Source organism: Tauraco erythrolophus, chromosome 10, assembly GCF_009769465.1.
Source record: "Tauraco erythrolophus isolate bTauEry1 chromosome 10, bTauEry1.pri, whole genome shotgun sequence".
NCBI lineage: Eukaryota > Metazoa > Chordata > Aves > Musophagiformes > Musophagidae > Tauraco > Tauraco erythrolophus.
The window spans coordinates 34894816-34911827 of record NC_141474.1 but is presented as its reverse complement, the minus strand read 5'-3'; the positions used below and the strand labels follow the sequence as shown (position 1 = coordinate 34911827).

The 17012-nt window shown below is 49.0% G+C and overlaps 1 protein-coding gene across 1 annotated transcript in view; it reads right to left on the bottom strand.

Moving 5' to 3' along the window:
- Positions 1–8545: 8545 nt before the first annotated feature.
- LRRC7 (leucine rich repeat containing 7) overlaps positions 8546–17012 on the bottom strand; it is a 102851-nt gene continuing 94384 nt past the window's right edge. The window contains 3 exon segments of the mRNA XM_086617165.1: positions 8546–8653; positions 13956–14030; positions 16304–16398. Coding sequence (XP_086473291.1) covers positions 8546–8653; positions 13956–14030; positions 16304–16398 — 278 coding nt within the window.

Sequence of the window (17012 nt, the reverse complement as noted above, 5' to 3'; positions counted from 1 at the left end):
GTGCCACCCTGTCCTCTGTCACCAGTGAACAAAATCTGATGGTGTCTCTATGTCTGACTGCAGACTTACTGCTTCGCAGGCCAAAAAGTAAATAAATAAAAAGCTTTCCTCTATTGAAATAAATAAAAAGCCATCCTTGCGAAGCTTTGGGGACAGAACTGCGCCTCCATCTCCCAGTTGGCCTCTGAAGGCTGCTGGGGAAGGGGTGTCCTTACGGGATGTGTTTGTGAGGATACCCGTGTATCCTTCCCAGTGCCCACCTGTCCCCTTCCCAGTGCCCACCTGTCCCCTTTCCAGTCCCACCTGTCCCTTCTGTAACACGGCAACATTTAGTACATTCAAAGCTAAACTTTCCAGGTTGTGAACGTGCACAGAACTAACATTAAATGTGCTTACTCATCCTCAGGGGCTTCTGATCTAGCGGGCACCCTCCAGCCAGGGTGAGGCCATGGGGTGTCACAGCTGCACTGTGACCCCCCCCAGAGAAGGAGCCGAGCTGGGCAGCATGGCTGGAGACACCCGAGAGCTGATGCCCGGTATGAACCTGCTCAGGAACAGGAGGACGTGGGGGTGGCGGAGGAGAAGGAAGGGGCACGGCGGCTCCTGTGAAAAATACACAATAACATCTTTGTGCACGAAGAACACGGGCTTGCTGGAGCCCAGACCAGCCAAGAGCTGGGCTGTCGTTACCTGGGTGCTGGAAGTGCTGCTGCTCTCGCCCCCCCTGCCCTCTCTGCCATCTCCCTGCCCACCACATGGCCTTGGAACTCATCCACAAAAAGCAGCAAACACGGAGCTCTTGGCGAGCGTGCGGTCACGCCGGCCCCGCGTTTGGTGGCTCAACAAGGGGAGTCGCGCAGTGTCCGAGTCCCTCCCTGATGGATCCGGTCAGCCTGTCCCTCCAACGCTGCTCGGTTTGCTGGTAGATGGAGCAAACGTTAAAAAAAACCCACAAAACAAACCCAAAAACCCCCGTAAGTGAAAGGAGTGACAAGAGCGGGGCGGGTAGTGGGTGCCCATCTCCCGTCCCACAACTTGCAGAACGGCGTTTTCGGAAACCTCCGCTCCTTTCCCATAGTAAAAGAGGACAAAAAATAATTACAATAAGGTGACGTTTTTATTATTTATACAATAAAGAGACTTTTTAATGTTATTCAAAACACTTTTTTTTTTTTAAATACTGAAAAAGTTGGGTACACCAAAGCCGAAAAAATGGCTCTGCTATACACTGCACAGCATTGGTTTAGTCCCTGTATTTGTTTTATGTACAGAAGCATCTGCAAAATGCATTCTAAACACCATGTGCACCTTACGTGTGTCATACATGAAATAAAACTGGAAGGATACAACCCGCGTGTGCAAATGAACCGACGATATAATTGATTGCACTGAATCAAGAGATTTAAAATAGAATTTTGAAGTACCTTTTTGCACATAAAATGAAGCAGCTTTCAAGTTCAGTAAGTCTGTATACTGCAAAAAACCATTAAATACATTCACAATCTATGTTAATAAAGTAGTAAATATTTCTTCATTCAGCTTTATTTACATTAATACCGTAATTAAACTGAAAAGTACAGTTAGTCATTTGTAATATAGCAATCTTTTAACACATACAAAAATGACCATTTTTCTGTATATAATTTAAGCTCAAAATCACGATTATCTCAAAATATTAATTACAATACAGCCATCTCCATCATAATTAAACATGTCTTTTATAAAATGGTAAAATTTTTAGTAAAGTAAGCCGTTGGTTCTGAACTGGATACAGTACTCACAAGTAGAAAACGGAACGATGAGAGCGTTGGCGGTGCCCGGGGACGGGCAGAGCCGCGCGTGCCGGCACCGGGGCGGAGCGGGCACCGCTTGGCACGGCGGGAGCCTCTGGTGCTGCGGGGCCATGGCTGGGGCGGTGCTGCTGCAGAAAATGCTTACGCAATGCAATGATGTCATTCACTTCCAGAATATTTCCTAGAATTGTCCAGGAATTGGCAAAAGTGGGGTTTTTTTTTGTTTGTTTTTTTTTTTTTTTTTTGTCAGAGAAATTATTTCAATTGGATGATTTGCAAACACCATCTCTTGCACTTTGCTTTTCCATCATCCGCGCTGACGCTGGCCGCCCCGGGCAGCGCGCGGGCATCCCTGCCCGGTGCCGCCGCTGTGCCGCACGCGTGGCTCGGTGCCCGCCGTCGCACAGACCCCCAACCGAAGGTGTCCGAAACCAAACCACCAATGAATCCGTATCCCATCCAAACCACTGGCCTGAAAGTTGTATCGCTGCGTTGCCCGCTCACGCTGGCACGGCTGGCAAGGGACATAAATCCTTTACCCCTGCCTGAAGATGAAATGGTACATCTTTGCGCGCTTGCGAAAAATCAGATTTTTTTAGGAGGCAGGAGAGAGGGGGAAGAGCGCTGCGGCAGGACGGGGAGCTGGAACGCGCCAGCCCGTGGGTGGGGAGCTCGAACTTCACCTAAAACCTTATTTTTATTTGGAAATACGAACTGTAAAGCCCCACCGGTTACCAACACGGCGTGCTACGGCAGGCGGCGCCGCCGCACCCTCGGCCGAGGCCGCCCACCGCCGCCACGGGAATTTTGGCCAAGGGACACTTGTGTCCCATCCCATTTGTTTCACAGGGCTCTCTGGTGGGAGAGGGGCAGCGTCACGGCGGAACACAGACCCCCACGTGCAGCGCAGAGCCAAGCACTAACCCTCCTCCTCCTCCCGGCGCTGCGTTCCCCGGGAATAAACACCCCCGATGCCCAATCATCCTGGTATTGATCCCTGGCACTTCTCTTGGCACCAGGTGGAAACGCGTGGGTTCTCCTTTAATACTGTCTTTGCCTTTACTGTTGCATATATCTCTACCAGACATAAACATATATACACCGCCCTATGAAGAAGCATTTTTTTGATTGCCCAAGGTAATTAAACGCTATGTTACAAGCCAGAGAGGTTTCATAGATTCATAGATTTCTAGGTTGGAAAAGACCTTAGAGATCATCGAGTCCAACCGTCCCTAATCCCATTAAACCATATCCCTAAGGAGATCATCCACCCTATTCTTAAACACATCCAGGGATGGGCACTCAACCACCTCCCTGGGCAGCCTGTTCCAGTGGCTGACAACAAGGTTGAACCAAGGAACACCTTTACAGTCAAGTGCTTACCAGCAACAGCAGCCCAACCTCCTGAACACTCCATGCTGTAATTTTTAGATGAATTTTCGGCCCACGAAGGCTACCGGTGTTCTGTAACACAGCGAGTTCACTTTTCAGGTGTTCCTGCACGAGCTAAAAACACGACTCTTACAACAACGCTTCCAAGGGCTTCTCGCTCCTGCCCAGGAAAGGCCACCCTGGAAAAGCCTGAGCAGCCTTTCAGGCTGTGCATTCCCAGTGAACCCCTGGAAATTGGAATATTTGTTGTCCCACGGACACAACCACGCTCAGCCTTCGGAAATCCCCCCTCGCCTCGGCTCTGTCCTGCCCGGGTACCCGTGCCGGGACACTGCCCGGCACGGCTGGTGCACCCTGTCCCCAACTCGGGCGCTCAACGCAGTGCCATGAACCATAGATGCAGACCTGGACGTGTTAAAAATGATTCTGGAAAACACCAAAACAGATTTGAAGGTGTGAAATGATCACTGTGGCAAACAACTGGCTTTTAAACGCCGTCGTTTATCAGCAGCCAGACGCAAACTGCAAGTTGTGAGTGGGAAAACGGATAAATTCCTAAGACCAGAGAGTCCCACGGGCTTCCTGGGGTCCCGCCTCAACTTTTTTCCTCCAACTCATCAATTTGGAAGCAGCATTTTTTCCTTTTTTTTTTTTCTTCTCCTTTCTTTTTTCCCCTTTAGAGTTGCCTTGTAACAAGGCTGCAGCAAAGCAAACGAGTCCCTACCAGCGGGCACCGGTGTTCCGGCACACCTCGTGCCCGGCGGAGGACGCCCCGCACTCGGCTGTGGGGTACGAGGGGCAGCGCCGGAACGGGAGCTCCGGCACCGACCCCCGAGCTCCTGAAAACTTGTTGCAAAACGAGGATAAGGGAATTACATCGCAGGCTCCTTTTTTTAATCCAGCCCTTCCCTGAGGATCCTTAGGTGCGTGTTTATTGCATGGAAAAAGAGCCTGCAGAAGCCGAACTGCGCGGTCCCAGCGAGCGGCCCTATTGCCACGGGAACGTGCAGCAGCAGCACTATGGCCAAAACCCCATGGGGCAGAGCCACTGGCCAAATCCCTGTGGGGCAGAGCCACCAGCCGAAACCCCATGGGGCAGAGCCACTGGCCAAAACCCTGTAGGGCAAAGCCACTGGCCAAAACCCTGTGGGGCAGAGCCACTGGCCAAAACCCCACGGGGCAGAGCCACCAGCCGAAACCCCATGAGGCAGAGCCACTGGCCGAAACCCCATGGGGCAGAGCTACTGGCCAAAACCTCACAGGGCAGAGCCACTGGCCGAAACCCTGTGGGGAAGAGCCACCAGCCAAATCCCCATGGGGCAGAGCTACTGGCCAAAACCCCGCAGGGCAGAGCCACTGGCCAAAACCCCGTGGGGCAGAGCCACTGGCCAAAACCCCACAGGACAGAGCCACTGGCCAAAACCCCATGGGGCAGAGCCACTGGCCAAAACCCCACGGGGCAGAGCCACTGGCCGAAACCTTGCGGGGCAGAGCCACTGGCCAAAACCCCATGGGGCAGAGCCATTGGCCAAAACCCCGTGGGGCAGAGCCACCATCCCCACGCTGGCCCCCCGTGGCACTTCTAACATCGGGATGAACATGGCCATCTCCATCGGGATGAACGTTTCCATAGCAGCTTTCGGAAGATGCCGAGTTCGGACGGGCGCACAGCCGGAGCAGGAGAACTTACGGCGTGTTTGGGATGCAGAACGGCCCGCAGGAGGGAAAGCATCTGCAGTTTGGGACTGGGCTTGTCTGGATCAAAGCTCACTGGCACACAGGAAAGCGAGCCCACGCGGGGAATTCAGCTCAGGGCGAACTGCCACCCGCCTCCAGCACTTGCCATGCAAGCATCTTTAGAAAAAAAAGAAAAATTTTAAAAAAATCCTAATGATATGCCAAGCAGGCACACCACCTGGTGCCCGACCTGCCAACCTGGTTGTGCCTGACTCTGTCTGTGAGGCTCCAGGAGACCTTCCAGGCAAGACAAAAGGTACGAGTCATGTCGAAGGACTAATGTAAAAATCCTAAGTAAAGTAATTTTAATTGCTCGTAATACTAGTGCTAGTAAACATGATTTCAGCCTCTTTGAATAAAATAATGCAAAAAGGAAAATAGTTGGTACTTTTTGGGCAGTGGAGATTGGTGTTCATCACTACCGTATGTTTCAGCTGGAGTCCAACCTCTCCCCCCCATGCCCCTCTCCAGGGTCGGTGGGTGTTTTGGCTGAGTTAAGGACTTAAATGTGATGCTCCACTGCACTAAATTCATTTTATCTTAATTTCCTTTTCTTTGTAATCCATTAGTGAAAGCACTCGGCCACTCGAAATACAGCTCTGTGCCCAGCCCGACTGATTATGCCACCGGGCTTCAGATCCCATAAACTCCCACGTGGAAAACCAACCCAGCCCGGAACACAGCACTAAAGCTCCCTGCCTTCGCTCCAGTTTACCAGTTGTTACTGGTAAGTTGTCACCTTGGGTCTAGGTGCTAAGGCAGAGCCCTCATCACCCCTCCCCTGCCTGCGACTCCCTGCCCCGTTCCTGGTGCCACGTGCACCCGTGTGTCCAGAACTTTCCGAACATCATGTTGAACCAACCCTGATTTCTCTTTTTAAAGGACAACGAGGACTTCAGAAGAGCAATTTTGGCCTCTGAAACGCTATTTATGCTAGAAAAGTTTTAGGTGGACTTTGCCAGATTTTTCTGGCACATGGTGAAATCATTTCCATGTGATGGAAAACCGAAAGCTGAAAAAATGGAGCAAATAAAGCTACAAACCCAAACCATGCGAATTCAGCAAGCTTTCTCAGCTTGCGGTGCCAAGAAGATTTTAATTTCCTTAAAAGTGTTAATTATTTAAATTTACGTTCTGAATGTCATCAAACCATTTATTCAAATCGTAAATTTTACGATTGGCATCAGCTATGGCTCACTGTGGCATCTGGTGGCGTGTTGCCGCTCCGGTGGCACGGATGCTCTTCCCATGAGAAGGTGTGCACGGATAAGTGCAATTCAGGCGCTGTGGGAACCTGCTCAGCCTGGAATTTCTCTTTCATTAATGTTAACGTGGCACAAACATAAAGGTTCCTGTGGATTGAACAGGAGCTGCCACGCTGCCGCGGCTCCGGATGCTGCCAGCTGCGGTGCCAGCGCCCGGCCCAGCTCTAAGGCTCAACAGCTGCCATAGGGTCAAAAAAAAAAAAATAGAGAAAAAGGAAAAATAATCCAAACAATGAAAAAGCTGGGGCTTCAGAAAAACGTTAGGGGGATAGATCCTACCTATTTTCTGACCAATTTGTAATTTAATTTTCCTAGATGGAGTTCCTTATCTCCCACCCTCTCCGTGCAGAACAGAATGAGTCTTTGAATGTCCCGGAGCTGCCAGAGACAGGCAAAAAATGACTGAGCCAACTTTGGGAAGCCTGAGCTCATCGGGAATCCTGGACTTGAAGCAGCCTTGGGGGGGAAGGAGGGGCGGGGGCGACACACGGATGGGCTCCCGGGGCCCCTCACTGCGGATCCCGCTGGGAACGCACAGAGATGGCACATCAGGAGCGCCAGGATGAGGGTGGGCTCCCCGCTCCGGTTGTCCCCCTCTCTCCCCAGTTCCTCTCCCAACACTCGCACCCAAAGCATTTAGTCACCTGCACAGATTTCTCTTCCATGAATTTGTGCCTCCAGCCTGGTGTAACCTCCTCGCACCCCAAACCGCCCACGCGGGAGCTCCGGGTACCGGTGCGTTCCAGCAGCGCCGGGGATGCGGCAGCCAACGGGGATGCTGACAGCACCTTCCATTGCCCAGACCTCCTGCTTCCAGCACGTGGGGCTGCAGCAGAGCATTTCCGTACCAACGCTGGGTCCATGCAGCCGACAGGGCTTTGTACGGAGCGGCGGGATGGTCTTTGGAAGTTTTGAAGTTGAAGGATAATGTTGCCTCGGTCAGCGAATGGTGGGAAGAGAAGAAGGTTCCAGACTTCCACGAGGCTCTTGCCAACAGAGAAGTAAAACGTTCCCGGCCGTGCCCATGTGCCACACTCCCCTCTGACCTGGGTTTGTCAGGATATTTCTAATTCAGCTGGAAAAGGCAGGAGTGAGCCCCCGGAGCAGCGCCGCTCGCCCTGCAGCCCACTGCCATCGCTGTCATCCACGGAAACTGGATCCCCTGGAAAAATCTCGTGGGAGGTTTTCTTGCCCGTTTCCGTCTTGCCGTCGTTCCAAACGTGATGGCGCCGGCCCCGCGGCTTCGCGGAGTCCCGTGCTGTCGGCGTTCCCTCTTGGAAGCGGCACCAGGACTCTCGCTCCGCTGGGAACGCTCTTCCCAGGTCCGCCCCGCGTCCTCGGCGCAGCGTGTCTGGGTGAGGTCTGCTCCCGCGCTTGGCACAGGCTGGCACTCAGCCCAAGGGCTGGGAGGGTCGGAGCCTCGCCGACGGTCGGGGGCAGCAGAGCCCGGACCGGAGCCGGAACACCGAACCACGGGAGACTGGGGCAATGGGGAACGCAACTAAAGGGCCTCAAACTTCACATGAAAGAGTTAAATAATAAAATTAGCAGCGACAAAAGAAGGTTTGCTGCCACCCATCACCACCACCACCACCTCCCAGTTACGAACCAGGCCTGTCTAAACTCCCTGGTGGTCCATTTAGTGGGTTCACACGGAATCAGCCGACGGTGTCAAGCCGAAGGAAGCTGACCCATTCCGTGTCGGTTCCTTAGATCTAGGTCCCAGAGTCGACAGTACAATTTATTAAGTATCTCACCCTGTATTAGTGACATTTTTACTAATTAATATGGAGCCAGCTATACACACTGCATATGTACAGGTATTTTCATAAGGCATATAATATCTTTGCATTGAAAATAAATGAACATTATTAAATTTAATTTAATATATACTTTCTTCGAGGTGTTTATGAAAATATTTTTTCTCTATATTTTCGTATGTGACATGATAGAAATATTTCATGGGAAGTACAGGTTAATATATTTCATCTTTATAAAGGCATATACAACTTTGAGGCAGTGTTTCTGATGGACAGCAGAATTCCTAAAGAATTTGTATGTGCTTCTGTGTTTTGAAATCATATGAAATCGACTTTAAGAAGTAACTTGATTAAAAAAATGCACCAATGCACAGCCGGAGGCTGACAATTAAAACTAATACATAGCCACGTGAACAATATATTTATATAGTTAATATATTTTTTTTTTTTCAAGATGATGGGTACTAACATATAATATTATACATTTGGCACTACTGTTTGCCATTGGTCCAGCAATTGGCAAAAATTTGTTTCCTATGTATAAATCTGTTTGAACATTAGATCTGGCTAGACGTATTTACTATTTATAAAAAAATATTTAGACAGTAAGCTCACGTTGAATAACTAGGTCTACTGTATTCTGGAAACTCTTCAGTAGTAGCACAGCTTTCTCGTGTTCCATATGTACAAAGCTGTGTCCGTTCGCCTGCAAGACAAAAACAAGGAGAAATCGAGTGAGATGCCACTTAGTGGGGGATGCTACATCCTTGGGGGAGCAGAGGGATGGAGGAAAATGAACTAAAGGCTAAAATAAAGAACAGCCATGTCATGGTTCCCCCCAAACAGGAGTTTGCCTGCACCACGGAGAGAACACATTCCTCCCTCCCTCCGTCGCATCGATCCTGCGCCTCCCTGCTTCCAGCAGGCGCTGGGCTCCACGACCCCCCACGGGTCCTTTCTCACCTAAATTATCCCGTGACTCGAGGACATTCCGCAGATTTTCGGAAGAAGCAATAACTCTGGGATGCAAGTTCCAAACGAGGTGGCACCCGGAGGAAGCCAGCGCTGCCCAGCACGTTGCCGACCGCACGGGCTCCGATGCAGCGCGGACGCGGATGGACGGGGGGTGCAGAGGGAAAAACGTCCCGACCAAATGGTTCGGCTCCGGTGCCAATTACATCTTGCCATGATTTGTCCCTTACTACACCACTTAAACCAGTCAAATTTTCAATGGAACTACCAACGGCTACTGGGCGTGACACACAAGCCAAAGCAGAAGATCCACCATCGCACAGGACAAAGCAGCCCGAGAAGGTGATCCAGTACTGAACGAAGGGAGCACGGGCTGCGGATGCGTGCCGTGATGGGGGGTGATGGAGGGGTGATGGAGGGTGAGATAGGGGGGTGAGATAGGGGGGTGATGGAGGGGGTGATGGGGGGTGATGGGGGGTGAGATAGGGGGGTGAGATAGGGGGGTGATGGAGGGCGTGATGGAGGGTGAGATAGGGGGGTGAGATAGGGGGGTGAGATAGGGGGGTGATGGAAGGGGTGATGGAGGGTGAGATAGGGGGGTGAGATGGGGGGTGATGGAAGGGGTGATGGGGGGTGAGATGGGGGGTGATGGAGGGGGTGATGGGGGGTGATGGAGGGGTGAGATAGGGGGGTGAGATAGGGGGGTGAGATAGGGGGGTGAGATAGGGGGGTGAGATAGGGGGGTGAGATAGGGGGGTGATGGAGGGGGGTGATGGAGGGGGTGATGGAAGGGGGTGATGGAAGGGGGGTGATGGAAGGGGGTGATGGAAGGGGGTGATGGAAGGGTGATGGGGGGGTGATAGAGGCTGAGAAGGTGATCAGGAGACAGGCCATAGGGCACAATCTGGTCTCTCTATCTTACAGCAATTCTATAAACACACTGCACTCCAACGAAACATCTACCTATATATCTCAACTAACATTTAAGAAGAGGCTAGTGAAGCCATCACGCTTGGTTAAAACACCACCGCTGCGGTGACACTACCGCCCTGCAGAAGACCCACCAGACTCCTGTTGCACATACCCTGACCATCACACACAGACCCCCTCCTGGCCACAACAAAACCATACTACACCGGATCGTATATGAAGACAGCCCTCAAGAGCCACCGCTCACCAGCAGTCAGCATGGCTGAGGTGTCAGAGGGCTGTAGGAGATGATACACTTCCAAAAATACCTAAGCAGGCCACACTCAGAGGGATTTGTTATTTAACATATAAATAAATGCTAATGGGAATCTGCTTCTCTCATTCCTGCTGTGGTCTCACATTCCCCATAAAATACGCTATGTGTTTACACGCTGAGTTATTTAGCTCTAATTATCAGGCAAAATGAATGTTTTTTAGCTGAATCACGGATCACCAAAGCAGGATTTCCTAGAAGTGAAGGGCAGCCTGGAACAGGCGGTGGCAAAAACCGCGCGGCGCGGCTGATGGCCGGAGCTGCTCGGCAGCCGCACGGCCGTGCTCCTCCTCCTCAGTCATCTACCCAAGCTGCTGCTAATTTTACAACAGAAAAATCATCCCTACTTATCAAATAAACAACTTAAGAGTTTATGACACAGAAAGGAAAGATCTAACAATTTTGCTCCGCTCAGGATCCCGGTGGGGCCGTGGGCTTCTGGATGTGTAAGGACCAGAATTGCCCACTGCAGAAGACACACATCTTCTGTCAAGAACAGGCAGTGGGGAAAGTCGTGTTTAAGGATGACAGGTTTCTCCGTGAGCTGAGTCAGTCTGTCCAGGGAATGTCAAGCCTTTTAATTTTTAAGTCTCCCCTCCCTCTTTACCAAAACTGCTTGGGGAGACACATAAACGCACGACAGAAACGTTACTGCTTCTCCTCAAAACATCCTGCTGAGCAAGTTCTTCCATGGAAATGTTTAAAAACTTTCCCCTTGCAGCCTTGGTCTGATAACACCTTCCCATGTATCACCTTCAGCACTCTGAACTCACGGCACGGGAGCACCGGAGGGGCGCAGAGCCGGTGCTGGTGCGGTAACCACCGCGGTGGCACGTAAAGGTACCAGTAGCTCTGGGGGGAAATTGAGGTGGTATTAGATGCAGCTGATGGGGCAGAGTGGGCTGAGAGTGAGGAAGCACAGGGGGATGGTTTCCCCCTCAGTCCCAGCACAACCCGGTGTCACAACCAGCGCCTGGAGAGGACAACACGGGGCACAGACAGCGCCGGGCGCCGGAGAGAAGGGGAACCTCCTCCGACACAGTCACTGGGGTCACACAGCCCACGTCTCTGGCAGGGGACTGTCTCACCAGATAAATGCAAACAGAGGTGATGGTTGTGGTGGAAAACGGGGGTGGAGGTGAAGTGATGCCCGTGAGTATCAATAATTTCAAGTTCTTCCTGCCTTGGGAGCTGGATACTTTTAGCTACAGACATGGCTTATATTTGAGATGTGAAATACCCTTCATCACAGTCATGGGTTGTTTCCTGTGAATTCCTTCACGAGATTAACAACTGCCCCTTTACTTGCCTCAAGAGACATCAACACCTGCTAACAGGCACTGTCCACAGCGTCCCAGTTTAACCCAGCTGGCAACCAAACACCACGCAGCCGCTCGCTCAGCCTCCCCCATCTCCAGGGAATTGGGAGGAGCATTCACGGGGAAAAGGGAAGGAGACTTGTGGGTCGAGATAAGAACAATTTAATAATTGAAGTAAAATTAAAAAGTAACAATGATAAAAAATAATTAAAATGATAATCACATATACAAACTAGTGATGCACAACATGACTGCTCACCACACAGTGACCAACACCTGTCCCATCCTGGCAAGAGACTCAAAAAGAGAGATCCGAAAATAGAGTGAGAGAGAGAGGATCCAAGATTGTGAGAATCCAGTCTTCCCAGCCAACCCTCATCTGTACACTGGGCATGATGCTGCATGATATGGAATACTCCATTGGCCAATTTAGCCCTTAATCCTAAATCTAAAGTCAAATCCCAGGGGAGCTGTGGGCCCTCTGTCCCAGCTGTGCCCCCCCAGCCTGGCGTGCTCCTGCACACGGCAAATCACGGGAAGCTGAAAGGTCCCGGATGTCTCAGCACCACCGATACCCATCAGAGAGCTGTCAGCGTTCTGCTCATAACACATCCCCCAGTAAATCCCAACCACAGAGCTCTTCCAGCTGCTCAAAGGAAACTAACTCTGTCCCAGCCCAAACCAGGACACACGGGTAGAAGTAACTCCAAAGAAAATGAAAACGTTTCTGCCAGAGAATGGAAATGCTGCACTGACAGCGACAGGGGAGAAACTCTGCTGAGACTGAGCCACAGTCCTACGAGAAGGACCGAGCGCAAAGTCAAACCAACCTCAGCAACGTCAGCGATGAATAAATCAGGAGAGTGCAATTTGCCATCTAAATCCGCCACAGCAGTCCCTTAAAAGTGATTATACAACTCGACGTAAACGCCCCCGATTTAGAAACCCGTGCTGGAACACGAGGAGCCGCAGCTCCTGCTGGCCCCTGCCCACCAGGAGAAGCCATTGGCGCAACAATGGCTGTAAAACAAAGGCAGGTCAGAAGCCAGCACCGCTGACGAGGAGGTGGGAGATGCCTCCCACTGTGCCAGCCCACCGCTTGCCCCCACAGGCACCTTCTCACCTTATTGTGCTGCTGCTTTTTAACGTATTTTACCTCTTTTTGTTTCGCTTTACTAAGCTCCGTTTTCAACACAGCGCCTTGATTCTTCTAAGCATTTCTAACTGATTTTGTACTTCGTGTAACTCGCCTATTTTCTCCATTTCACTGCTTTTTGAACAGGCTAGCAATCAAACACGAGTTGCCTGCTGTAGACTTCAGGGCTGACACCCACCGCAGTGCCCGTGCCCGGGAGCAGAGGCACGGGGGGGCGAAGGGGAGAGGGAGGAGAGGGGCTACCAAAGACATTCGAAACATCCTTGGTTTGCTGATTTCCTCCCCAAAACTGATTAAAACACAGTTAGCCTGCACCTCTGAATGGCTTTAGAAACTGTTACAAGCCTTTCAGACAACTACCAGGACTCTCTTCCTTTTGGCAAAAGGAACACCACTTGCTCCCAGTGGTAACACGTTTTCCAGGCTTAAAAACCCACAACCTTGCAGGACATGGTAGAAAACCCTTTTCTACACAGACAGCCCTTATTTTGTGTGAATGAGGAATTTTTGAAAGGTATGTTCAGGATTAGCCTGCCTATTTAAAAGTTCGTGGGAATACAGAAGATATTTGATACGGAACCAAGAAAGAAAACAAAAAGCTGAGATTTTGGTGTGAATTCTGCAGATGCTCCCACGATCCAGCGGTGGCTGTTTTTCACGTGAGTGCATTCAAAAATGCTGAGGCAGTGAAAGAGAGGCAAAATGTTGGCAGTTACAATTCTGCCAAAAAAAGGTATTTATCTCCTTGCAGCAGTGACATATCAGCTGCAAAGGTGCAACCGACAAACACGTCCTGCTTCGCCGTACACTTCTGCATGTTAAGCACCCGTCATCTTCTCGTGCTGCTAGTGCAGAAAAGCTGGCTATGACGTGAGGATTATTTTTATTTTAGAGTCTGAATTGTGTCACCTGGATCATTCCTGTGCCAGGTGGTTGGCGTTACCCCTTTCCTGCAGTGCCATTCCCCGCAGAAGGCTGGTGGTACCAAATGAAGGCAGTGGGGCTCCCCGCAGTGCGCTGGTCCCTCTGCTCCCAGTGTGCTCCCTGGGTCTAATTCAGCTCCCAGCCAGTGCCAGGGGGGTTGTTGGACAGCACATCCCAGTGCCTCTTTTTCCACATCCCCAGTTTGTTTCCAAAAGGCTTTATTCCTTCCTTCTGAGACCAGCTTGCAAAAGTACTGCCAGTAACGCTGTTAGAAATCAATACTGAAGTACCATAACAACAAAACCAGTAGTTAACTTGGACTGAAAACAGCATCATTGTACTCCTAAGATGCAAAGACTCAGCTTAGTTACAAAGCAATTAAACACAGCCATACCTGGAGGATCTTGTCGCCAGGCTGGAGCAGGCTGGATGCTGGTCCGTCAGGCTGAACCCTAGTAACAAAGATACCCTATAAGTCAGAAGTAACAGAGGTTAGGATGCTATCACCAAGAACTAGTTCCCAAAATACAGGTATCTCCCTAACTGGTGTCTAAACACTAAACTCTTTTTTCAGTCTGTTGGTAACCAAACAGTAGTAGGGACTTGTAGCAGCTCCCCGTGGCCCTCAGCTACCCATGGCCTGATATGAATAATTGTGGGTCATTTGAAACTAAGAGTCTGTGTCACAAAATAATGTCCAATTTGAATAGAGCAAGAGTAACAGGGTTATCAGGAAGGTTATTAGAATGGAGAAAGCACTGATTTATCAGAATCAATTAAACAATCTTTGTTTAATACCTCTGTGGGAAAAAAAAAAGTCCAAAAATCATTCTAAAAAGCAGTCTTGTTATTCAGTGCAACGGTCTGTAGGACTGTCACTTAACTCAGTGTCTGAGTGAGGAGTGAATGACTTTGAAAAGGGAAAAATTGTTAAGTAATAAAGGATATTTTTAGATTTCTTTTCAGAATATCAATAAAATATGTTAATAAAACCCAAACCCAAAGACTGAGTTCCTGGATGGCGAGCACATTTGAAATACCACCCGTATGGCACCCTCAGTGTCGCCCTCTGTGCTGTGCTCACCCTGGAGCCACGGGCAAACGCCTTCCAGCAGACTCTAGAACTAATGGCTAAATTTTAGCCATTTGCATCGCTCACAGAGACACCAGGGCAAGTCCCTGCTTGGCATCACCGTGCCAATCATGTCCATCCTTGAGGGATTTTATAGCCTTCTGGAGCAAGGTACTGTGCTGTTAGCCTGACAAAAACCTGAGCTCCCGGGGAGCGGAGCGCTGGGCTGCTGCTATTGCACCCACGTGCCATCAACTCGTGACACGAGGTCGTATTCTGTGATATTTAAAACCTGATAAATCGGGTTTAACGGTGTGGTCAGCAACGTTTCAGAATAACAACACATAAAAAACCATTGGACTATGGATTCCTTCAGTATAACCACCCTATCACTCCCTGAGTACACAATTCTGCATTTCTGTTACTGGTAAAATGAAGTCTATCTACAGCTGTTATTGACCACCAGTATTACTGCTGTAGGCATGGTCATAGTGGGATAAAGACTCTGCTTAATAATTTCAGGGAAGGGATAGACAGAGGAAGCATAGCTTAATTCTAGCATTATACATCAAACTGTGGGAAAAAAAAAAACCCACCATGACGTTATAAAGTGTAATTCCAGTGTGCAGTCTCAAAGAAGGACACTAAAACTGAGTATTTTCAAGGGGGAGCTGTTAAAATGTCTGATGGTTACGTACGTTAAACGGAACCATTCTTGAAGTTCAAAACAAGGATTACCAACGAGAAAATGGAAAGGAAATAAGATCGTGTTAGATTGGAATTTCTAAGCACATTTCACATTTCCAGTTAGCTTTCTGTTGTAATTCAGAGTGGTGGGCAAATAATTCTTTTTAATTTGCAGGCAGGTGTCAAATTTTCGAGAAGAGATTAAAAGACAGTTTTAATTTCCTAATTTGCCAAACATTCTCAATATTTATGGAAGTTACGACTGCCTCTTAAAACTGAATCCAGTATTATCAAAGCATATAAATGATAAGAATATCAGAACAGGTAAATTCACAGGTCAACAAGTCCATTTCCCAATCCTAAAGCCCCACGTAGCTGATAACCACCAGATGTTATGTTTTTACTAGGCTTCCTTTTGCTTTAAAGAGATTTATCAATTTCTTAAACATGTAATTCCTACAATTCATACTGTGTGTCTCTAACCATCGTGCACCATAATGGTGAAATTTTTAATTAACATTGCAGAAGGCTGCTTCGTGGTGTTTGTAAGGCACTGCTGATCTCCACACCAGTCTGCAGGCCAGGCTGATTTGATTTGATACAGTCACTATAAACCCTGGCATTTCAGCTACCTAGTGATGCCATCACTGGTTTAGTATTCCCTCTAATGACCTGAAGGTATAATCAGGGTCTATATTGACTCTTCAAATAAAAAAAGTGAGACAGATGGTTCTCCAGAAAACAGTCTGAAAAATTATCTTATACATGGAACACAAGGGCATGTGATTTCTGTTTTGATTCTCTCCTCTTCATTAACCAGGAAAAAAAAAGCAAACACTCCCCTAGCAAAAAAAAGCCAAGTATGGGAAAAATTCTTTCAATTATCACAACAGACGTGCATAAAAACTTCCCTCATGTTACCTATGTCTCCACTATTCAGCACTCTAAAACAAGGACCATTTACAGAGAAATTTAGAACTTACCTTATCAGAAGGTTTGAATGGATTTCCTTGTCCGCTTATTCCACCACTGATGCTAAAACCAAGGCCAGGATTCTTCTCTATCCTCACACAAAACTAGGTTAAAAAGATATGGCAGGGTAAGCCAATGCCAACATTAAAGCCTACCTAAACAACGACATCATCTTCGCACAGAATCCATTTGATCATTAACGAGAGGAGTTGACCCTCTCAAAAGCTGTATTGCACAACACAGTAAAAGTCAGTAGAATATTGCTATAAAATGGAAGTATTTTCACGATTTTAGGATGCTGCAATGACACCATAATATTCACCAGTGCTGCTGCACATATTTTAAAATTCTATTTGCAAGGAGAAAAAAAACCAAACTTTAGATTTATAGAATCATAGAATGGTTTAGGTTGGAAGGGTCCTCAAAGACCATCCAGTTCCAACCCCCCTGCCATGGGCAGGGACATCCTCCACTACACCAGGTTGCCCAAAGCCCCATCCAACCCGGCCTTGAACACTTCCAGGGATGGGGCAGCCACAACTTCTCTGGGCAACCTGTGCCAGTGCCTCACCACTCTCAAAGTGAAAAATTTCTTTCTTAGATCTAACCTAAATCTCCCCTCTTTCAGTTTAAAGCCATTGCCCCTTGTCCTATCACTACACACCCTTGTAAAAGTCCCTCTCCAGCTTTCCTGTAGGCCCCCTTTAGGTACTGGAAAGC